The sequence below is a fragment of the Solanum pennellii genome, chromosome 1 (genome assembly GCF_001406875.1).
Source record: "Solanum pennellii chromosome 1, SPENNV200".
In the NCBI taxonomy this organism is placed as follows: Eukaryota; Viridiplantae; Streptophyta; class Magnoliopsida; order Solanales; family Solanaceae; genus Solanum; species Solanum pennellii.
This window is the reverse complement of record NC_028637.1, coordinates 103,018,334-103,041,990: the sequence shown is the minus strand read 5'-3', so window position 1 is coordinate 103,041,990 and position 23,657 is coordinate 103,018,334. Positions and strand designations below refer to the sequence as shown.

At 34.5% G+C, this 23,657-nt stretch overlaps 3 protein-coding genes across 6 annotated transcripts; 2 read left to right on the top strand and 1 right to left on the bottom strand.

Moving 5' to 3' along the window:
• The first annotated feature begins 366 nt into the window (after nucleotides 1-366).
• Nucleotides 367-7,167, top strand: LOC107007530 (thiamine biosynthetic bifunctional enzyme TH1, chloroplastic). Of its 2 annotated transcripts, none has more exons than XM_015206189.2 (10): nucleotides 367-558; nucleotides 661-933; nucleotides 1,021-1,108; nucleotides 2,080-2,145; nucleotides 2,220-2,295; nucleotides 2,690-2,824; nucleotides 4,086-4,150; nucleotides 4,290-4,417; nucleotides 5,260-5,504; nucleotides 6,326-7,167. In XM_015206189.2, the coding sequence occupies exons 1-10, from the start codon at nucleotides 502-504 to the stop codon at nucleotides 6,855-6,857; spliced, it is 1,665 nt and encodes a 554-aa protein (XP_015061675.1). In that variant the 5' UTR covers nucleotides 367-501; the 3' UTR covers nucleotides 6,858-7,167. The 2 variants fall into 2 exon arrangements, with proteins under 2 accessions (XP_015061675.1, XP_015061685.1); XM_015206199.2 differs by having other exon boundaries at nucleotides 368-558; nucleotides 1,021-1,095; nucleotides 2,070-2,145.
• Nucleotides 7,168-8,671: 1,504 nt separating this feature from the next.
• Nucleotides 8,672-12,993, bottom strand: LOC107007938 (serine/threonine-protein kinase SRK2B). 3 transcript variants are annotated; one of them, XM_027918119.1, is made up of 10 exons: nucleotides 12,598-12,993; nucleotides 12,221-12,480; nucleotides 11,937-12,011; nucleotides 11,706-11,807; nucleotides 11,534-11,587; nucleotides 11,327-11,419; nucleotides 11,145-11,237; nucleotides 10,620-10,724; nucleotides 10,436-10,534; nucleotides 8,672-9,387 (listed from the first exon to the last, which is right to left on the bottom strand). In XM_027918119.1, the coding sequence occupies exons 2-10, from the start codon at nucleotides 12,338-12,340 to the stop codon at nucleotides 9,043-9,045; spliced, it is 1,086 nt and encodes a 361-aa protein (XP_027773920.1). In that variant the 5' UTR covers nucleotides 12,341-12,480; nucleotides 12,598-12,993; the 3' UTR covers nucleotides 8,672-9,042. The 3 variants fall into 3 exon arrangements, with proteins under 3 accessions (XP_027773920.1, XP_015062285.1, XP_015062284.1); XM_015206799.2 differs by having other exon boundaries at nucleotides 12,221-12,359; XM_015206798.2 differs by having other exon boundaries at nucleotides 12,221-12,364; nucleotides 12,598-12,992.
• Nucleotides 12,994-16,712: 3,719 nt separating this feature from the next.
• On the top strand, nucleotides 16,713-23,556 carry LOC107007338 (transmembrane 9 superfamily member 1-like). Its single transcript, XM_015205926.2, has 12 exons — nucleotides 16,713-16,965; nucleotides 19,707-19,893; nucleotides 19,973-20,077; nucleotides 20,471-20,488; nucleotides 20,572-20,666; nucleotides 20,745-20,897; nucleotides 21,029-21,163; nucleotides 21,294-21,460; nucleotides 21,681-21,775; nucleotides 22,084-22,457; nucleotides 22,716-22,989; nucleotides 23,124-23,556. Exons 1-12 carry the CDS (start codon nucleotides 16,870-16,872, stop codon nucleotides 23,189-23,191), a joined length of 1,767 nt encoding a protein of 588 aa, XP_015061412.1. The 5' UTR covers nucleotides 16,713-16,869; the 3' UTR covers nucleotides 23,192-23,556.
• The last annotated feature ends 101 nt before the right edge of the window (nucleotides 23,557-23,657 follow it).

Sequence of the window (23,657 nt, the reverse complement as noted above, 5' to 3'; positions counted from 1 at the left end):
TATATATATATATATATATATATAATTGTGAAGTTTGTAGGCGATGCTATTTTATTATTGAACTTAATACTAATTATTCGTCTATGTCCTTTTTTTTTCTTTTAAAAAAACACTTCAAAAATAAAGTTTGATTATATTATTGAACAATTTTTTTAAGATGTATTTCAAAATTTTAAAAATAACTTTAACCAATTTTTCAAGTAATTAATTTTCTACTCATAATATATAATATTTTTAAATATATATTTAAACACAAACTTCAATTTCATTTCTTTATTCTGTTTCTTTTTTCCTTTCTGCAAATAGATGGGTTACTAGGAATTTTAACGTGTCAAAAAAATTTAAAAGAAAATCTTAAACAAATCAGCAAATGCTGTACGCCACTAATTGCCCACACATCCAGTGAAAGAATCACAAGTGATACGTTGGGTCGACTCTCACGGGTAAACATACCCGTACCCGTGGACTCTCCACTTCCCAAAAGCTTCATCCATCTCTCACATGGCGCATTTATGCTCTCAGGTTCTATCCACTTCCTTCTTCACTCCCAAACCTCAGGTAAAATCCCATTCCTTCGCTTGCTAAACTAACATATTTACGAAGTTTGCACCTGCTATGAAAAAATCTACACTCGATTCTCATACGAATTTCAATTGTTAGATTCCAGTTCTGTTGAGTCCCGGCGTAGCTTGTGTCAAAAGCTTTCATCAATATAGGTTTTTGCACATCAAGGCGATGCAAGACGGTAAGTTTGCCACGCCTACGTCGTGCGATGAGTCCAAAGTTAGAGTTCCTCATGTTCTGACGGTTGCCGGGTCCGATTCCGGCGCCGGCGCCGGAATTCAAGCGGATATCAAGGCTTGTGCTGCTCGGGGAGTGTATTGCTCCACTGTGATCACGGCTGTTACTGCTCAAAATACCGTAGGGGTTCAGGTATTAATAATCTCCACGAGGTTATAGTCTGTTGATATTTCGCTATTGTGTTCACCTTTGTGAATTTTGTTGTGTGGTTTATTCTAGGGTGTGAACATTGTGCCGGAGGATTTTGTAGCAGAGCAGTTGAGATCGGTCCTTTCCGATATGCCGCCCAATGTTGTAAGTATATCATGTTAGTGTCTTGATGTTCACATCCATTTGGTAATTTTATTTTCGGTATAGTATATATTGATTTGAGGAATTGAAGAGTGTAATAGTCCCGGTCATTGATTAGATTATCAATAGTTATAGCCACACGTCAGTCAAGTTATGATACTGCACAAACTAATTTGATGCTCCTAAGTTTAGATTTCCCGTCACAGCTTCAGTGGTGCTTATCTTTATAGTAGGATTATACTCCCTGTTTCCTTCAAACTCTTTGCTTTTTACGTGTCTTTCAGTGTTGCCATTGAAAACTGAATTAATCACTTGTATCCAGTTGTATAAAACTTACGTTGCCACTAGCCACGACATTTTTAGACATATAAAGAAACTCATAACTACGTACCAATAACTAGCATAGATAGTTTAGGAGGGAAAGGTTGGATGACTGAAATTAATGTAGATAGACCATCCCTTATAAAGGAAATGATTGGCTAATTTACTGGTTTTTTGAATTATCAGCACAATTTTCTTCAGTGACACATATTGGTTAAATTTCATGCTATTATTGTTTTCAGTCATCTTTTTGGAATCCAAATATAACCATATTTGTGAAATTAATACAAAGAATTAATTGTTATTTGGTTCATGGATACTCAGGGGTATAAAAGAGAGTTCCATGTTTGGTTAGCTTTGGGGACTCTGTGATTTAATCCTGGAGGGGATTATTATCCTCTTTTATCAAAATTATACCATGCGACAGGCGGGGTAAAATGGTTATTTTAACAACATTAACCTACCTCTATAGCTGACTCAAATGCTTTATTCAAGTCTTCTCGATTGTATATGTTGCACAACTGTATATACAACCTGATCCAGTATTCAAGCTATACATGGAATAAGTATACCAACATTATTTGGACTAGGCAATCTACAGTTTCCATTAATGTCCCAGTAGTCTATTTTGCGTCACAGCACTAAGATTGTCTTAGGTGAAAACAGGCATGCTTCCGTCAACTGGCATAGTGAAAACCCTCTGTCAAAGTCTGAAGGAATTCCCCGTACAAGGTAAACAATATATTTGTTCTGTTTTTGAAATTTCGACGACATTAACTATGCTGCTATCAAATGCTTGAAGACAGCCTTGGTGGTTGACCCTGTTATGGTATCCACGAGTGGACATACATTAGCTGGTCCCTCTATTTTGGATAGCTTTAGGTATGTCACCTTGAGAGTGATAGACTCTTTCCATGCCCTCCGTGTAAACTCATGTGTATTATTGACTAAACAATTTTTTATTGCTAAATCTTCTGCTGCCATATGCATGAAATATAAATCAATCTCTAAACTTCCTATACAGACATGCTATCTATGGTAAATTGTCGCATGCTTGGATAGTTGGATTAAGCATGACCATCATTATGTCTTTAATTTGCACTGCTTTTGTGATAAATCTTGGAGCACAATATATGAAACTTCATTGATATTTGTAGTGATGTAATTTTCACATTTATATGCTGTAATGTCGTGTGAAATCTTCTATGTTTATTCTCTATGTTGCAATTTATTGGTTAATTATGTCCAATCATAGCCTTTCATTTTCTGATAACAGGGAGGAGCTTCTTCCCATGGCCGATATAGTGACCCCAAATTTGAAAGAGGCTTCTGCTTTACTAGGCGGTGTGCCATTGGAAACAATTGCCGACATGCGTTCTGCTGCAAAAGCAATACATGACATTGGTCCAAGGTTAATTTTTGAGATTTTTCTTTTAAACAGTGAAATTGATATCTTGACCTTGTACTACTTATGGACAAAGTCCATTGCTAGAAAAATTATCGTGCATAGCTATCACTTACAAGAAAGAACTAAATACCTTTTAAATCATTCAAACCATCATTTGCTGTGCAATGTAACACCACCCCTTATGCATTTCCTCTATGCAAATCCAACTAGCCCGTCATTCTCAGCCTTGTTTTATTGGTAATATTTTATGTAGAGGTGTGATATACACGAATTCTACATTTGGCTTCCACAGAACAGTAATTTGCATATGGGTCTTAGCACCCTCATCTGCAGTTAGTCTTCATGTTCTGCTATTAACTACAATGGCCAGGGTTCAACAACTGAGCACGCTTCATCCGTGATTGCTGGAAATATGAGGCCCAAGTTGTTGATTAGGGCAACCAAAGCATTATGAATCATCAGAACTATCACGGTATCACCCATTCACATGTAGCAGGAAGTTAGTTATACACATCTTATATCTGAAGCTGCATGTCTTGAAAATAAAAAAACAAAATTTTCACTTTCTCTAACAATTGAAGACTTCGAGGAGATCTTCTGTGAATGGATCTATGCCTACTTCATCTTGCTTAGTGGGAAAATTAACTTGAGAGTGAACTAGAACTGAATAAAATAGAACTTGTAGATGTGTTGATTATTTGATAGGCTCACTGTAAATTTCTTTTTGCAGAGTAGGGTTCTTGGCTTATTTGTAATTATGGTGCTGCCCTAGCTTAGTAGTGTGATTGTATCATTTATACATATCTTACCAGCTTCAATTAAAAAAAAAAGAAGAAGAAGAAGCTTGTAGATGCTTGAAAGGAGTTTAGGGGCTCATTTTCTGGGTGCTCTAAACAGAGTAAATTCAATCCTTCTCCAGCTTCTCCTTGATTTGGGGCTATAAGAGTGGGAGAAGAATGATCAGCATTTCAAACAGAAGGAGAATGCTCTTTTACACATTTGAAGGTTTAAAATTGTTTAGTATTCGGCAATAAGAAATAGAATAAAATCTTGCAAAGCTTATGCTGGTGTAGTTCAAGTTTTTTGGTATTAGTTCCAGAGTGTAGTGCAATTAGGGAAGATCTACAAAAAGTAAAATAAAAATTAATGAAACTAGGGAAGACCGAAGATGTGTATTCTCTTCTTTTTGTTTTATGTCACAGCGGAGTCTTTAAAAGAGGATTTTGTCTTCTGATGTGTTAAAATCTCTTAAATTTTTGGACAGAAATGTACTCGTGAAAGGAGGCGATCTCCCTGCTTCTCTTGATGCTGTGGATGTGTTTTATGATGGTATACTGTATATCTAGTAATTTCTTGAGATCTTTGGGAATTAAGTGTATTCTTGTTTTTGTCCTTACATGAAAGCTTTCATGGTTCTTGAATGCCTACATGCTCATACATGTTACGATCTTTTCAATTGATCTTATAGGGAATGATTTCTATGAGTTTCGGTCCTCACGCATAATGACACCAAATACACATGGAACTGGCTGCACTTTGGCTTCTAGTGTTGCAGCTGAACTAGCAAAGGGTTCTCAAATGCTTTCTGCTGTTAAGGTAATTGACTTAGTACGAAAGCTGGATATAGGTTATTCTATACATTGCTGCAAAACAGATTGCACATTCGCACAAGGTTAGGAGTTTCTAGTGTAAAGGAACTTGAAAGGTTTGGGATGTATCAGGTCTGTTATGAGCCACAGGTCATCTGGTTAACCACATAAGAAAATAAAATCAAGCATAAAATTCTGGCTAAATGATACAACATTTATTTTGCAGCATAAACTCTGGATCAATAGTATTAATTCTGCATAGTTAACAGAGTACTACAATTTTAATCTTTGGTATAAAACTCTGCATAAGAGATGCAGCTTTTGGTTTGTGATATTAAGCCCGCGCTGTAGTTAATGCCTGCATAACGTGTGTGGGTTCTTTGTTTTCTTTTATGTAAAATAAAAGGTGAAATAAGAATGTTATCTGAACACTAAAATATTCTAAATATAAAGTACATAACAATATAGAGACCTCCATTATTATTCGCCTTTTAGAAACTTACATAATTTTTCACGGCATAACAATCCTTGCATTGTAATTAGTACAAACTAGTCCATGATCCAAACAACCGCTTAAGGTGCAAGTACAAACACCTTACAAGCAACGTTCTGTTGTTCTTTTTTTGCCCTTCTCCTGTTTGTACCTTTAATGAGGCAGTGCAAGGATGGGGAAGAGTACATCAAATATCTCTGACATCAGGTAGTCAAAATTCACCCTTCAACCAACCATCTTCCTCTCTTTTGAATAATTGTGGGTCTGTGACAGTCCAAAAGATAATTATTGGATTCTCTGTTGATTATGGAATTTGCTCATTGCTTCATAAAGATTCGATTTAATTGTTTTGCCAGGTAGCTAAACGCTATGTTGAAGCTGTTTTGTCTTATAGTAAGAACATTGCCATTGGAGGCGGGTGTCAAGGTCCTATGGATCATCTGTTGAAGCTTAAAAGTAACGTTCAGCGGCGACGTTTTGATCCTTGTGATCTCTTTCTCTATGCTGTTACTGACTCAAGGATGAACAAAAAGTGGGGTCGTTCAATAGTTGATGCAGTAAAGGCTGCCATAGAAGGAGGTGCCTCCATTATTCAGCTGAGGTTTGTGGCTTCTTTGAAATTGGTTCACTTTCTTTCCCTCTCTCATTCTTCCTATTGATCCTCTGAGTAAGAAAGGACAGAGGATTTGTATTTTACTAAGCCTAGGGTGGAGAGACCTATAAACGTTAGGACTATCCCAAGTTCTACATATCAATATTCTGATACAGTAGGATTTCATGCTCAACCAATGTTGGACGGTCCCCATGAGACATGCATGGCTGGATAACTGGAGTGTGTTTACATAATACGGGAGGTCCGACACTGAAAAGCATAACAACAGGGGTTCAGGGAGAAATTGGCCTTTGGCCCAACTCAACTTTAAAAGCTAGGTCATTCAGGGAGACTTGCCCAAGAGCATACAAGGAGACTAAGACCCGTTCTTGACTGAACACAGTTATTAATAGCAATAACGTCTTCCAATAGAATTGACAATAACAATCCAAATGGCTGACTGATTTTAAATTGCATATTTAGCCTCTTTTTTGTGGTAGAATCATTAACCTATTGACAATATCTCCTCAAACTTGAGAGGCATTGAAGTAATGCTCAATGGACTCAAAAGAATGTAAAGTCTACAAGATTGTTCAGAAGTCAGACTTATGGATGTTATAAGCTACTCCCTTGTTTCATTTTATATGGCGTAGTTTAACTGAACACGGAACTTATGAAAAAAAGAGAGGATACTTTTGAAATAAGAATTACACCCTTCTCTACATAGTTGCCACAACTATAGCATTTTATTCTTAGATATCTTACTACCATTTTAAGTAGAATCATTGGATTATATATTTTGATGTAGACTTTCTTGATTACGACTACAGGGAAAAGGAGGTTGAAACTGGTGATTTTCTGGAAGCAGCAAAAGCTTGTTTAAAAATATGCCGAGTTCATGGTGTTCCTCTGCTGATTAATGATAGGATTGATGTAGCTCTTGCTAGTGATGCTGATGGTGTTCATATTGGACAGTCTGACATGCCTGCTCATGTTGCACGGGCTCTTCTTGGGTCTGACAAAATCATTGGTGTATCATGCAAAACACCAGAGCACGCTCAGCAAGCATGGATAGATGGGGCTGATTACATCGGCTCTGGTGGTGTATATCCAACCAATACCAAAGAGAACAATAAAACAATTGGTTTGGATGGTCTAAAAACTGTTTGTGTGTCTTCCAAATTACCAGTTGTTGCCATTGGCGGCATAGGCATGTCTAATGCGCAGGCTGTAATGCAACTAGGGGTCCCAAACCTGAAAGGCGTTGCTGTTGTATCTGCTCTGTTTGATAGGGAATGTGTTATGACTGAGACCAGAAAGTTACTTGAAGTGCTCAAGGAGTCTACCAAAATAGCAAAATGAAGAAATGCTGGAGATTACCATACATTCTCTTACAGGCAATGCTACCCCGATTTTTGTTACTAAAATATTTCTTGATCAAATTTTTGGAAGTGAACTTTGCGTCTAGAGAAGTTAATGCAGGCACCCGAATGTTGATATCCTTTTGTCAATGCTGTGCTAGAGAGGTTTATGATATTTCATCTTCTACAGTTTACTGTACGTATTCATTGCCAAGGTTGATGTTTTACTTTTCTTTTCAAGATATTTTTGAAGTCATATGCCTCTCATAGATTTCTGATCTTTGTTATATTATTCCTCGCCATTTCAGATAGATTTTGTGTTGGTATATTAGAGGGTTTCTTGTTAGTTCAGTACTTCCATGGCGTCTTGGAGATGTGATTCAAAAATCTTTTTTATTTGTTTGAATTCCCTGCCAAAAATGAGGGATTTTACTAGGGGGTAAAACACCCTACCTCACCCCACCTACCCAATCACCATGTACAAAGTACTTTCAACTTGCTATGAAGACACATTTGCTTGAAATAGTTCTAAATGACTGTTTTATGCGTTGACCTAAACTTTTGATCATATCTCGTGAACGATTTGCTTATACACATCACATGAAAGTCACTTTAACTCCTTTGTTTGGATAGACAAATGTCATAGGAATTTAAAAAGTTTTATTGCCATTTTTATCGTTCAGTCTCAGTCGCGTACCAAACAAATGAACATTTGTAACATCATCCATTTTAAGTTGATTTTTCATAAAAAAGAAAACGACTTCTCTTCATTGCTTACACGGTGTGAAAAAAAATTAAAATTCTACTGTCATAATTGCACTTGTTTCATTAATTGATTGAGATCCAAGTTGCAATCATACAAAACAACAAGGACCATAAATAGAAATAATAGCTTGACAGGTTTGGCTTTTCCCCTCTACTTCCAATGGAATCTTTGAATAGTAATAAACTAATAAACCATTACACTCTGTCCATTTCAATTTCTTTTATCATGTTTTTTTTCAGAGAAAAATATTATTTATTTTTCTCTACACTTTAAACATGTTCAAGATCACAAATCTTGATATAATTGACAAATCTTTAATTTAAGATTATAATTTTTTAATTTTTTTTTACTTTTTAAAAGTTAGTGTCAAATCAAAACATAACAAACGATAAGTATCAAATATAGAACGTTGAAAAATACAGATGTGACTGCTCTTGGCCTCTTGCAAGTTTAAATTGACCTGGGATTTCATATTTCTCAACCTTGCTTTCACTCTTGGCTTTTCTAACCTTTTTTTCTTAACAAAAGAACGGCCTGCTTTACTCTAATTTTCACATGTCATATTTTGGATTACTATATCAAATATAGAACATTCCTTAATTAAAATCTAAATTTAGATGAATCAGTTAAAAGAAGAATTGAAATAATAATTCATTGTGAGGCTCCCTCAGCTGTATTGATTACTATCATTGTTGTTATTGTCCACATTTTGGAAAAAAATATATGATGAATTGGACTCTAAAAACTGTACCATCAGGATTATATATCCTCTCATCTTATTTCTTTATCATTCTGAACAAAATGTACCCAGATCATACCTTTACTTCAAAGGTAGTGGTGATGCTCTAAATCCCATTAACACACAACTAGAAATTAACTTGTTTAATTCAGGTTTTCACAAACTCATGGTAAGGTTCCAAGTACAAATCCCAAACACATTACCTTAATTTTTCTGAATCCACCATGCTTGTCATCCTATCTATGTAATACTGACAAGTTCAAACATCAGCAGTAATAACAAAACCCATAAAAAGCATATAAGGACCATGTATGCAAATCCTCTGCATATATCCGAGATGCATACAACAAAACTTACCAAAGTTTCCTCTTAATTATAACTCAGGCTCATCTGAGGTTCAACTTCAGTACACCAATGCCTTTGTCTTAAGGAAATATAATTCACAAGCTACCTTACCTCAAAACTCGAAATTTACAGACTTCTTTTAAGTTCCACACAGCAGAAAAAAGAAAATCTTGACACGACCAGGAAATGCCACACTTAATAGCTATAGTTTTCTACAAGCAAAAAGGATAAAGTAGGCCCAGGTGAAATAACTTTTACACAAACAGGAAATGCCAAAGACATAATAGGCTATGTGTGTGTCCACAGTTCTCCGCGAGCAAGCAAGATAATTTACGCTTAGGTGAGACGAACTTCCCCTAAGCTTTGGTGTGCTTGTTTCACTTGTTTGTCATATTCGTCTTCTTCTTCTTCATCCTCCTCCTCCTCCTCCACTTCTTCTTCTACATCTCCTTCCTTCTCCTCCTCTTCTTCTTCACCTCCCCAGCCAAAACCTGAGACTGAACGGGAAACTGGAGGAGGAGTCTTTGCCTCTTCCACAATTTTCATAATCTCCTCCACACTCTGAAGTGAAAATGTTGGGTTTTCTTTTCTATAATAAGCCGCCTGTGCTGCTTCTGTCAACTCCCTAGGCAAATTCTTCAAGAACCATGGGTGCGACTTGATTTCTTTGATTGTGATTCTCTGCAAAATAAACCTGCTTATTAGACACGCCACAATATCCTCCTATTTAAAATATGTTATAACTTCCTCATTTTTCTTTTCCCCCCTCCAATATGGTACGAATGCCAGGAGCAGAGAAATGAAAGTAAAAATTTAATGCTAGTGCATATATTGTTTATTTATGACATGTTCCAGTGCTATACACACTTTATAATGTTAAAAGTTCAAAGAGATGACGAAGCAGATATTGATTCAGGTTTTTCTCAACGGTAAGATTGCAAATGCAGACTAAACGTTACAATTATAGGAACAATTACAAAATCATAAATTACCATCAAATTGAGATATCACTTAACTTCCCCTCTGGATGATTCTGATTCTCTCTCATTTCGTAAAGCAAAGTTACAAGGAATCATTTAATACAGTAGCATCTGAATTTAAAAAACAACTATTCCAACTCCATTTGTTTAGAGGACACACTATTAGAAGATAAATCCTTTTGGGGAGAACTGATCGTTTAAGAATAAGGTAAGGTAAGTGCAATAAGATCCGACTGACTAAACAACACTGCTTAATTAATAGCACAAGCAATTGTTGTAGTCTTTGTCATTAACTCAAATTTAGTTGGAGGATTGAACAACAGTACCCTGACAAGAACCATGGAATAAGATTATCTAGTCGCATTCATCTAAATGAGCAACACCGACTCACTCCCAGGGTGCAGGGGTTACTACTGGGACCAAGGATGAAGCTCAGATCAAGCAAAAAAGGGTGTTGGAAGGTTGACGTAATTATCCAACATATCATAGTTCAAAGCTTTGGCTCAGATAAGGCGATCTCAAATATACAGTATATGATAACACTGATGACCTAATTGGAGGATAATCTGTCAAATCACAAATGTGTATGGCTGAAAAAAGATGAAAATGGCACCACAACGCCAGATGCATAGACCCCATTGTGTGACAGTAAATGATGCATTAAACACGTAACATCTCTATCAGATTGTTAGCCCATTGAAAATTCAAGACTAGAATACACCCAATAAAGATAGAAGAGAGGAGCATACCCTTGCAGAATTGGCAACAAATATGCGAGAGAGAAGGTGCCTACAATCTTGTGATATGTGAACATAGTCAGGAATCTTGTACTGTACCGCCATTATTCGCTGGAATAAAAACATCAAAACCAAATTAAAAGGAGTAAGCATCGCATGAAGTTTGTAGGATATACGAAGACTTGAAAATACTCACTTGAATGGTTTTCCTAAAGTTCTTTGGATCCTCCTGGTCTTCAAAAGGGTATGCCCCAACCAGCATCACATAAAGTGTCACTCCACATGACCAAACATCAGCCAGCTGAAATAATCACAAGCAAACGTTCACGGCCTAAGATAAAGATCAGTAAAAACACTCTACCTTTAGGAAAGAAGGGGAATGGTGTAAGCAAAAAGATGCAGTTTACACAAAGATGGAAGCATCACCTGTAACTCAACAAGTCAAAGAACAACCAATTATAGTGGTTTCTTAACAAGTATAGAGCGAGTTATAGTGGCTTCTTAACAAGTCATAGAGCGAGTTATAGTGCTTCTTAACAAGTCATAGAGCGACCAGTTATAGTAGTTTCTTAACTACTCATGAGAGGAAAGGTAGTATATGCCATAAAAATAAATGACACACATGGTAGCAAATTCAGCTCCACGCAGATGGATGCCAGAGAAAAATAATTTGCATAATGCCTTTCCATCAAATGTAAAAAATCACACATAATTACTCTACCTTGCCATCATATTCCCTTCTGGAGAGAACCTCTGGAGCAATATAAGCTGGAGTCCCAACAGTTGATTTTGGCCTTGAATGCAACAGGGATGACTGCAATTGCAGCAGAAAACTATGAGCATCTTAGTGATCCCTATGGGGATTAATATGTCTATATCTAGCATTCAGCAGAACACATCAACCTTTGAGTATCCAAAATCACATATCTTCAAGCGTGGAGCTGCACTTCCATCAAGAAGGGTATTCTCCAGTTTCAGATCTCTATGACATATTTGCTGCAGAGGCAATGGAAATTTGAAGAGGACTAAGCTCCCTTAAATTTAAAAAAATGACATTTTATATATTCACAGTAATGAATAATTTTCTGTAGATTCTTGTATATTGCTCACCATGTTGTGACAGTAGTGGACACCTGAAATAAGCTGCTGGAAAAAGTATCTGGCCTAAAATTACAGAAGCAAGAACCAAATGAGAGAGGCATTAAAGATAGAGAATCAAGGCTCTTAAGATCTCATAAGTGTGGCCTTCTAAAATTACAGAATTTAGAAATTTTAACTATACCTCATCTTCACTGAACCTTCCTGCATTGCAAATGCGCTCAAACAGTTCTCCACCAGCTGCATATTCCATAACAATGGCAAGATGAGTGGGAGTCAATACCACCTGCATCTCAGAAAACAAATAAACAACAGTTAAGCCAGTTATTCATCAACTTTCCTATCCATTTTCATTAGAAAACACCATGAAAGCAATAGGGCATTGCGAAATTGTAAATGATATGAACACACTTGCCTCCTTGAAGCGAATTATGTTTGGATGCCGAAGTGATTTATGATTAATGATTTCCCTTGCTACATTCTCATCAATCTACAACAAAAGTGGCATCTCAAATCTGAGGAAGCTTATATGATTTTGCATATGAAAAAAGAGACCAGGGGACCTGGTTGATTAAAGGATGTTTAACTGATAATTAAGAGGAAAAACACACACTAACAATAACGAAAACGATGAACATCAGACATTTAAAACGATTGGAAGATGTTAGATTGATGATGAAACACAGTAATTATGCAAACCTTGTGTCCTCTCTCAATGTATTTCATTGCCACGAGCTCTTTGGTCTCCTTGTTCCTCATGAGCCTTGCAACACCAAAATTCCCAGACCCTATATCCTTCACAAGCTCGTATTTCTCCATCTTCTTATCCTTAAATAAACTTCACTACATATAAAAAATAAATAAAAAACCCTTAATTCAAACCACAAAATCCACCAAAACTTGAGCTTCAAACTTTCTTATCCAATTCCCCTTTCAAAAACAATCAAACCCAAATTCCGCTGCAAGATGCAAAATTGGGAATGAGGGGGTTTTCAATTTAACAAAAACAAAAGATCAATCTTTAAAGCAATTTACAAAGTAGCCATAAAATCCCAAATCCAAACTACAAAACCAACCTGAATTCAACACCTTTAAGCTGAATTACAACGTATTATGAACCATATATTCACCAAATCAGGAAAAAGGTGTTTGAGAATCTATGAATTTAGAAAGAACTAGGGTTTCTTGTAGCACAAAGATTTGAGAAATTGTGGGGCTTTGAATATGGATAGAACAAAATTGATATGGGGTTATGGTGAGAGAAAAGAATGAAATCAAGATTATTAGCAGAGATTTGAAGCAAAAGCAAGGAATCCACTAGTGTGTGTCTGTGTGTGCATGAGACAGAGCGAGAGATTCTAGGGAGTAATAGGGACAAAGTGTGAAATGGTGAAGAGAAAAAGTGAAGAAAAAAGGAATGAAGAATATCTCTTTTTTATTGAAAGCTCATGCGTTAAAGTCTACATTTCCATTATCAAACTATCTTCCCTTTTTTATAGTACTCGTACAAAATTATTTTACTTTTTATTTTCTTAATTAATTCCTTTATTTGATAGTAATGTTTATTTATCATGAACCAAAATATGTGGCGAATTTTAACATTTGTGTCAATTATGGAGAAAAAATATTTTTTAATATTCTTATATTTCATTGATTTTAAAAAAGAGAAAAATATTCACACATACAAAAACAAGTGTATCTCAATTTCTTCAACTCCCACTCTTTGATTATCGAATCTCAGTGAGCTTCGATTTCGCCTCTCGTAATATTTAGTTGAATAATAATAACAAATAATAAAAATATTTGAAGTGAATAAAATATACACAAATTTTATCAAATACTTAAAAATGATAAAAAACTATTTTTGGAAAATCCTCCATTCAAATAATAATTTTATAAAGAAATAAAAAAATATAGCAAAATACAAGAAAATAATTTAAAATCTACAAGAAGGGAGCTATGTCGCTAAATAACATATAAATAATTTTGAAATAATGTATCTTTCGACTTACTTATGAAATACTAGAAAATAATTTTTTTAAGAAAAATAATAATTCCTTGGTACCAAATATACCCTTATGGCTATGGACTTGTCGGTGGATTCGGGTCAAATTCAGTGGCAATAGTGTGATGTCATGGTCCAGTTGTTTGGCCCAATCCAGTCCAACATCATTTTACGGCTACGATTAAAGTTTGCCCCGACAATACGGATTTTTTAGTTTGTTAAATAAATAAATAGTAAGGAGATTTTATTTCATGTTCCATGTTCGGTACCAACCTTTAAGTTGTTTTATAGAGTCCGAAGTCTAAAGGGTATAAAATATTAATAAAAATTTTAAAACGGTATATGAATATTTATTTTAACCAAAAGGACAAAATCGCTGGAAGGACAGCGATTTCGCTTGCCGGAAAAAGTAAAATCGCTGCCTTAGCAGCGATTTCCAAAACAAATTTTTGTTAATAATTTTTTAATAAATCGCTGCCTAACCAGCGATTTCTTTAACTTTTTAAATTATTTAAAAAAAAAAACTAAGAGCAAATCGTTGCAAGGGATTTGTCTCCAAATTTTTTTTTATATTTTTTCCAATCAATTTTTTTTATTTTTTTTAAATTTTTTTAAGAAATTTTAATTTTAAATTTTTCTACTACTTATTCCAAAATAATTTTTTTTTAATGATTTTTTAAAATAAGTAGCAATTAAAATTTTTCTAAAAAATTGATTTAAAAAAATATAAAAGAAAATTGGAGACAAATCGCTGCACTTGCAGCGATTTGCTCCTAATTTTTTTATTTTTAATTTCAAATAAAAAATTAAGAAAATCGCTCCTTAGGGAGCGATTTATTAAAAAATTACTAAAAAATTATATATTTTAGAAATCGCTGCCTTGATTTTATTTTTTTTCGGCAAGCGAAATCGCTGCCCTTCCAGCGATTTTGCCCTTTTGGTTAAAATAAATATTCATATACCATTTTGGAATTTTTATTAACATTTTATACCCTTTAGGTTCCGGACTCTTGTTTTATATTATAGCTTTGCAAATGCATTTACTTGATTATTATTATTATTATTATTATTATTATTTCGATAATTGAAAAATATTTATATCTTCTATTTGTTTTATTTTGATAAAGAGGATTTATTTTTTTTATGAAGCTTGAATTTGGACATGTAATATACAATTATGATTTCAAATTAATGTTAAATATGATTTCGAGAAGATGGAGTTTAGTAACTCAGTTCAGTGACCGAAGAGAGATTGAGAAGAAGACAGTGAATGAATTTCTATTTCGTAAAAGATAGCAAATTCATCCTTTTAGTCTTTATGTATTAAGAATAACGACTTACTAGCTATTATTGTTAACAGATGGATCTTTATAAATTTATGTGTATTAAAAATTTGTAAATACAAATATTTATTTATAAGAGAAAACTACTAAGATATGTGATTTGTCAAGTTAAAGCGGCATCTTTAAATATTTTGATGTCTTATTTTTATGAATTATGATTTGCTTATTCAGTAATATTGTATAAAAAAATGAAAATATTTTTGATAGTATTTATAACTTATGAAAAAATTTTTCTTATAAAAATAAAAATACAACTGAATAATTTTAAAATACATATTTAACTAAAACTTCATTTCAATATTAATTTTATTTCGTATTATAATTTCAAATTGCATATCTAAACGGCTCGCGTAAGCCTAATATAGCTAGAGAATACCTCTTTCTTCCTCCCATGCCAACAAAATCATTCAAAATAATGGTCAAATCACAAATGTATGTTATCGAAACTTGAAATTATTGAGATCTATTTTTTCTTTTGTATCACAGATCAAGATGCACCACGTTTGCTTGTGTCATTTTATTTATTTTTTGTTTGTTCATTTTTTTAAAAGGCAAATCCAATTTTTCAATACAAACATTAATATAATTATTCATAGTCAAGTTATAACAGTAATATCTAAACGGATCAACTTAGAATAATTACTGATAGTTAAATTAATTTAATGGAGTAACATTTAAACTCGGGAATTATAATGATAAACAACTAAAATTATAGATAAGAATGAAAATGAGAAGATTAATCTCTTAAAAGATAATAAGAAAGAACAAATAATTTCTTCACAATATATATAATTCTCTAAAATCCTAAATGAAAATCAATTAAACTTTATTCAACTTGAATTCACAATATATATAATTCTCTAAAATCCTAAATGAAAACCAGTTAAATTTTATTCAACATGAATTCCAAGCAAAACTAAATTTTAAGTTATCTAATTAATGTTAGACCTCTTTGTGATTTAGCCTTACGCTAACAATCCATTACATGATAAAATAGTCAAAGCAATGCCAAATTGTCTTGCTTGTCCCAAACTCTATCTTATGTTTTAGATCTATTATGTAAATTATAAAAGTTATGACTAACTATTTAAAATTAAATTAAAATAAACATCGCTAACTAATTATCATTTGAGAATAAAACTTTTTTTATTGTATTTAAAATCTATAATTTTTTAACGTAACTTAATATATATAATGTTTATCATAATTCAAATATTTTTAATCAAATAAAGAAAAACATCAAAAAAATAAAAATAAAAATCGTTGACTAAGGTCCCTTGAGCATTTCCCATAACTTTGCATATATTGTGAGAATTCGTTTCAAGAATTATTTTACATAAAAAGTAAATATTTTATCTTTAAAAAAATAATATAATCTACGCTAGACCTTGTTCATGTTTGAATTGTAGCAACATGGGCACTAGAATAGAGCATCCCTAAACTAGGGGCTTAAGGAAAAAGACAACATAGTGAAAGACTTTGTCTTAAAGAAAAACATCTCGACTAAAATGAATTAATTTTCATTGTTTTTATAAGTGTTAAAAATAGTCGACACACATATAAGTAAAAAAAGAAATTATATGTCGGTGAATATATTATAAATTATAATTATAAAATGAAAATAATAAATAAAATAAATAATTATTTAAATTAAGGCGGGGTTATGCTATTTTTGATACGTGAGTCCATTTTTTTAAGTGCTATTTTTGGTCATTATAGTAGAACTGAATCTTCTCTATTTTTATTATTATTATTTTTTTTTAAATATCCTTAAAATGGAGTATTTTATTGTAGATTTTTCTATTTATTTAGGAAAAAATTAGGAAAGCTGATACTAATAAATAAACAGCTTTTTAATACGGTGCTGCTGCTTCCCCTTCTCGAGTCTGTTGAAAACAGATCATCATCTAATACTCTTAAGTCCGTTCACGACTTTGGGTCGGATCCCCCGTCTCATTCTGCCAATATCTCACGAGCCACTCCTATCGTCGCCGGCGATTATGATGCGGTCCACCGTCCCATCACTAACATTGCTCTCCTTCCTCGCCGCCTTGCTCCTCGTCTCGCCGGCGCTTGCTTCCGAGTCCGATCACAAGGTAAAATGTTCGATTTCAAGAACGTGAAAAACCCTAATTTCGGTTTGCTTTCTTGATTTTTAAGCTACACACGTTCTTTTTCTTTTTTTCTCGGCGGCAATATCCATATGCTGTTCAGATCTATTGGCGAATCAAATTGAGAAGATCTTGATTGTGCATTGCTTCTGTGATTCCGAAAATTTTCCTTGTTTTTAGTAGATTTGATTCGAAGTGAGATTAATTACCGTTTTGCTAATGCAAAGTAATGGTTTGACTTTAGATCTCCAAGAACTTTTGCGCTTGATCTCAAATTTGTCATATAGATGTGTATCATTTGCTAATTGTGTTTCGCATGTGTAACGCTTGTTATGTGTAATGATTATGTTGTAATAGTCGAGTAAAGGTGCTAACATGTCCCTCAGAATGTGCCTTGGTGGCTGTTCTGAGGAGGATTTGATCACGGTGGTTACCTTCTGCAGATGACAAGTAACTCCGCTGGTTAAGATTTAGAGTGAGGTTATTTTCCTTAATTTCATTCATTAAGGGGACAGAATTGAGGTTAATTTTCTATGTGTTCCTTTAACAGTTAAGTTTGAGTAGTGAACTGGTTGCAGCACTTCCTTCTTCATCCTATCTATTGTTTAATTTCTGCCATAAAGGCTGAGTTGTGAATTCTCATGGTGGTAGGACTCAACTTATTAGGATGAAAAGATCAATGAAGGGTCAAAAAGGTGACCCCTTTTAGTTCAGATTAGATAATTTCAATATGTTGGTGATTGGATGCATTAGGAACTAGACAGGTGGGATTCCATTGTTGGTGAGTAGTGTTATCAAAGGCAAAAAGCGCAAAAAGCTCTAAGGTCTGTGGGGCTTTAAGCGCAAAGGCAAATAAAACGCGGGCTTTAACGAAAAAAGGCGTAAAAGGAGAAAAGAATAAAATATATATGTTTAGTCCAAGACTAATAATTATAAACATGAAATGACAAATATATGACCAAAGAATTTGAAAAAAATTACGATAAAGTGAAATATCAATTATTTAGCTTCAAATTCTTCATAAGAGGCTCATTGGCAAGGAAATGTTTGACATAGAACCTTGATGACGACATCAAAGCGCACATAGAGCAAGTCGAAGCGCTCAACACGTTTTGAGCCTCATTTTAGGTCTTAAGTGCGCCTTTGATAACACTATGGTCACACCTTCGGATGGAGAAATCAACTATCAAATAAGGAAAGGAAGTCGATGCCTTCTAGTTTAGATTAAATGGCTTTATCGTATTGCTGATCAGATTGATGGAAGGAGTGAATTGACGAGACAGGTGTGCTGCTGTTTTATAAAAAACTAATTAGTGGACCTGGTGGAGTTGGGTATCTATTAGGTCATTGAAGTGGATTTGTAGTGGCACCAGAGAGTCTTGCACTTGAAAATGGTGAAACCTTAGTTGATGGTGCATATACTGTAAAACTTGTTTATTGACTGGTTTTTAGTCTTCACTGATTTTATCTTTTCATAACTATTTAACTTCTGAAAGAGGTATGTTCTAATAAGCTTTGTCACAGATATTCTTGTATGGTCTATAGTTTAGATTGAGTGTCTTTTCTCTTCGTGCCAACTATTGTTATGCATGATTTGCACTTTAAGAGGCTTTTATTCTACTTTCACTTAAAGCTAAGAACATTCTATTGTATTCTAGTGTTTGCTTCTAATAAATTCTGATACTTACTGAATGATGTTTATAATTTTCGAATTGCAATGGAAGTATGTTGGATTAGATTTCTTTTGGTTCCTTTTCTATAATCCTATAATGGACAGGCAGGGTGATATTAATGAATACAAAATCAAACTGCATGTTGAAAATCTATCCCCTCAACCGGTCCAACCTGATACGATTAGGATGTGTCATCATTAAGAAATGGTTTTACAATAGCAATCCACTTTTAATTGCAGTGTTTATGGGTTAAGTATGGGTTTACTGCTATTTTAATTTGGTTTCGACCTTTCCTTTTGAGGATAAAAATGGTTTCAACCTAAATTTGGCTTAGGAAGTGAATTACAAAGATTTGCTCAGAGGTCATATGTGTCTGTTTGAAATGAAATTTTGCTCTTTGTTTTTCCTTTAGATCTAGTTTCTGGCTCAGGGATTTATTCAGGTGATGCTTGCTCAAATCTTCGCATAAGCATTGACAGGGCTTAAGGCCTTCAATCAATTTATCTGGAGTTCTGCTCTAGATCATCTTCTTCCTTTTTCAAAAAGTGTGTTGATTTAGATATAATTGATCTTACCTCATTCAAATCAAGGAGCTAGAGGTTTGAGAAGGATATACTTGTTCCTTTTTTCGAGGGTGAGGGTCTAGGATTTTCTATGGAGGAGTATTTCTTCCACTCTAATGAGATCTAGCACTTAGTGATACTTAATGGACCGATGTGGTTAAGGGCATCTTTTCTCGTTTGTGCCTGCCTGGTGGTGTTTGGTTAAAATGTTAACCCTATTCCTTTCTTTTTGCTTGTATATAAAAAATGCAAGTTTGTCTGCTTCTTTGATCTTTATTTTGTTCACTTCTGCAAAATATGGAACTAAAAAAATCTATTAGAGAGGAGAAAATATTTAATCTCACGTTTGTTTCCTGTGAATTTTTGGGAAGTATTAAAATATGCATAATTAAGTGGATGTATTACTGCAATATGCTTGTGGTTTTGTTTCTTACCCAGGACTTCGTTTATGCAACAAAAATATTTCTGACTTCTATGTTTTGTTCAACAGTATCAATCAGATGACCCAGTAACCTTATGGGTAAATAAAGTTGGGCCCTACAATAACCCACAGGAAACATACAACTATTACAGCCTTCCGTTTTGTCATGCATCTGGTTCTCACAAATGGGGTGGCCTTGGTGAAGTTTTGGGTGGAAACGAGCTTATTGATAGTCAGATTGACATAAAGTTCCAAAGTATGTGGATCTCCTTCAGTGTTGCTACTCATTATTCTTGTTTGATTTGAGGTTTACATGGACTCTTTGTGTTTCATAGAAAACGTTGACAAGGGTAGCATTTGTGAGCTTGAGCTTGATGAAGCGAAGGTCAAGCAATTTAAGGATGCTATTGAAAACAATTATTGGTTTGAATTCTTCATTGGTATGTTACAAAATTTATTCTCTGGTATATTTTTATGATAAGCAGAACAGAACCCCTGCAAAAACATTGAGTGCATTTTGTTTGTCAGAGACCTACTCTTGCAATGCTGATTAATATTATCTTATTGAAGATATCTTTGGAAGTTGTTTATGTTATTTTCTAAAATGTACACTCTTATTTATTGTTTAATTTCCATATTCCGACTGACCTTATTTTGATTTGGCCGTGTTGATTTAAACCTAATTCTGATTCAGGGCTTAACTTTTTTTCGCCTTTTCCATTTTCAGATGTTCTACCTTCTGTTGCTTTATTTGAATTCTTTTGTTTGTATTCTATTATTTTTTGTCTTGACCTTTACCTTCTTCTGTTTCCGGGTTGTTGAATGTTTTTCAGATGATCTACCGATGTGGGGTATGTACTCTTTCTGCCTTAATTTTTCTTGTCTAAAATGAAAAAAAAAAGGCGGTATCATTTGTGATTTGTCTGTGTTATAGGTTTTGTTGGTGAGCAACATCCTGACAGAAACAGTGATAATAAGCACGTACTTTACACACATAAGAACATACATATCAAATACAATAAGGACCAGGTTTGTGATTTGATCATCTCATCCAAATTTGGTGGATAAGTCTACATGCTCATCTTTCCCATGTTTTGGTTTTTGCAGATCATTCATGTCAATATCTCTCAAGAGGGCCCAAAGCCTTTGGAGGCTGGGAGAACCTTGGACATGACATATTCTGTCAAATGGGAGCCAACCAATATTAGTTTTGCTCGTCGCTTTGAAGTTTACTTGGATTACCCATTTTTTGAGCATCAGGTGGAGATTACTTGGATAACGTTGTTTTCTTAATTTTATTCATTTGCTCCAATGATTTACATTTAATTAGCCCTATGAGATTCAATTTTTTTTTCTATGTGTTGTTTGTAATTGTATCATGCACTGTGCAGATTCATTGGTTTTCCATCTTTAATTCCTTCATGATGGTCATCTTTCTTACTGGTCTGGTGTCTATGATATTGATGCGGACGTTAAGGAATGATTATGCCAAATATGCTCGGGAAGATGATGACCTGGAGACTCTGGTAACAACATTGTGCTTTAAACAATATTCTGTTTAGATAGTATTCAAGTTCGTGGCTTATCCATATCGTTTAAAAAAATAATTGCAACTTTGAGGCTGCTTTTCTTAATCATTATGTTTTTTTGTCTCAGGAAAGAGATGTGAGTGAAGAGTCTGGTTGGAAACTTGTTCATGGAGATGTGTTTCGGACTCCCCTTAACCTAGTGTTACTTTCTGCTCTTGTTGGTACTGGGGCACAACTGGCATTGCTTGTCCTCCTTGTCATACTGTTGGCAATTGTGGGGATGTTGTATGTTGGGTATGTCGGATCCTTGATTGATACCTTTGAACTGTAGTTGTTGGCTATCTATTTAGGAATAGAGTATAGAGGCAATTCGTGATGGATCTGTCTGGTTTTCAAGTTTCATGGTTAGGATTGCATGAAATTACTGGATGCTATTAGGATTTGTTTAAGTACCATGTTTTCTTGCTACTTTGTAATATATTTAGTTTTAATAGTATGTGTGCATCCTTTTCAGGAGAGGATCCATTGTTACAACTTTTATTGTATGTTATGCTTTGACATCATTCATTTCGGGCTATGTTAGTGGTGCAATGTACTCACGGAATGGTGGTATGTTTCTTTTCTTATCTATATCTATCCTTATAAAGGACTAATATTTTATTGGACCCCTTTTCCCCCTCTTCCTTTTGGCACTTCTATTTCATCTAAGGAGGTAGTTCAAGCTGGGATCTTTTGTCTTATCATTTATTGATGTGTAATGTGGGACATATTGCTAGTGGCTCTAGTTTTGGGGTACCTGCCACTGTGAAAATTTCTGTGTTCAGTTTGATCGGCAAAACTTTGGAATGACAGCACACTTTTTCTCTTGCTTCCTTTTATCAAGTGCAATAGTCATACTGTTTTTCTTCTTATTGCAGGGAAAAGCTGGATCAAGTCGATGATTCTGACAGCATCGCTCTTTCCATTTATGTGCTTTGGAATTGGTTTTGTTCTGAACACAATCGCTATATTTTATGGGTCTCTAGCAGCAATTCCCTTTGGCACAATGGTGGTTGTCTTTGTCATATGGGCATTCATTTCCTTCCCCTTGGCTCTTCTGGGTACAGTTGTTGGAAGAAACTGCAGTGGTGCTCCAAACAATCCATGCCGTGTCAAGACCATTCCTCGCCCTATACCTGTGAAAAAATGGTACTTGACACCATCTGTAATCTCCTTGATGGGTGGTCTGCTACCATTTGGCAGCATATTTATCGAGATGTATTTCGTCTTTACATCCTTCTGGAATTACAAGGTAAACTATAAACCCATGCGAGGCTTGTGTACCACTCGCTATAAGTGATTTTGTATAATAAGAAGGTTAAACTTCAACGGATTTAGGGAGAAACAATTTGATTCTGCCATAGCTTGGACCTTGCTGCAAATAAGTACGGGATATATGAAAGAACCCCTTCTGTTAGGTTGCAGGATATTATAGTCTACTTCTCAACTAAGTAGCTGTTGGACAAAAATTGAACTCATTGCTGATTTATCTGAGTCATGTTTTTTGCAGGTGTACTATGTTTACGGGTTCATGCTTTTGGTGTTCCTGATACTCATTGTTGTTACCGTCTGTGTGACCATTGTGGGCACATATTTCCTGCTAAATGCTGAGAATTATCATTGGCAGTGGACTTCATTTTTCTCAGCATTCTCTACAGCTGTCTACGTCTACCTGTACTCAGTATATTACTACTATGTGAAAACTAAGATGTCAGGGTTCTTCCAGACCAGCTTCTATTTTGGATATACAATGATGTTTTGTCTCGGCTTGGGAATTCTCTGCGGTGAGTATGAGTACCAGTTAGACCATTTCTGCCATATTGAGTCTATTTATTGCATGTGTGTAATTTCAATTTTATGTCATGGTATTTCATCTTGCTTCATGTTAGTTCTAATCAGGCTTGTAATTTAAACTTAGGTGCTGTTGGATTTTTGGGGTCACATCTGTTCGTGAGGAGGATCTATAGGAACATCAAATGTGACTGATGTTTTAACAAAGAAGAGTAGGACTGACACTGCTATATTTGCTTGGTATCTAGCAGTAAGGTCAAGAAGAACCTCAAGAACCATGTATTATTGTGGGATTCAATTTGGTTTAATGATGGTAGGTACCTCTGCTTGTATTCTGGGGAGCCCTGAAAATTTTCCAAATTCCTTGGGCTGTAAAAGAAATCTCCTATTTTCATTTGTACTTAAATTAGAATGGAGAGTTTGGATGATTCAAGGCTAGAGTTACAGCTCTGATATAGTTATATCTCCAATACTATACGATGCAGATGCAAAAAACATTGCTACTTAATTTTTGTTTATTTTTTTATGCAACTACAAATGAGGCCCTGTTGAACAATCCACGATAACGGTTTTGGGATTCCATACATTGCAAGCAAAGAGACCGTTCACCCTCATTTGTAATTGCATTCTCTTAACCAAATAACCCTTTAGCTATTACAGT

Excerpts from the sequence above, each read along its gene's own strand:
- LOC107007530 (XM_015206189.2), top strand. The coding sequence starts at position 502 with ATGGCGCATTTATGCTCTCAGGTTCTATCCACTTCCTTCTTCACTCCC. Across the intron at positions 934-1,020 it reads AAAATACCGTAGGGGTTCAG|GGTGTGAACATTGTGCCGGA; the intron begins GTATTAATAATC and ends GGTTTATTCTAG. Across the intron at positions 2,825-4,085 it reads ATACATGACATTGGTCCAAG|AAATGTACTCGTGAAAGGAG; the intron begins GTTAATTTTTGA and ends ATTTTTGGACAG.
- LOC107007938 (XM_027918119.1), bottom strand. The coding sequence starts at position 12,340 with ATGGAGAAATACGAGCTTGTGAAGGATATAGGGTCTGGGAATTTTGGT. Across the intron at positions 11,588-11,705 it reads GAAGGTTCAGTGAAGATGAG|GCCAGATACTTTTTCCAGCA; the intron begins GTATAGTTAAAA and ends CTGTAATTTTAG. Across the intron at positions 11,420-11,533 it reads TCCACTACTGTCACAACATG|CAAATATGTCATAGAGATCT; the intron begins GTGAGCAATATA and ends TTGCCTCTGCAG.
- LOC107007338 (XM_015205926.2), top strand. The coding sequence starts at position 16,870 with ATGATGCGGTCCACCGTCCCATCACTAACATTGCTCTCCTTCCTCGCC. Across the intron at positions 16,966-19,706 it reads CTTCCGAGTCCGATCACAAG|TATCAATCAGATGACCCAGT; the intron begins GTAAAATGTTCG and ends TTTGTTCAACAG. Across the intron at positions 20,667-20,744 it reads TCAAATACAATAAGGACCAG|ATCATTCATGTCAATATCTC; the intron begins GTTTGTGATTTG and ends TGGTTTTTGCAG.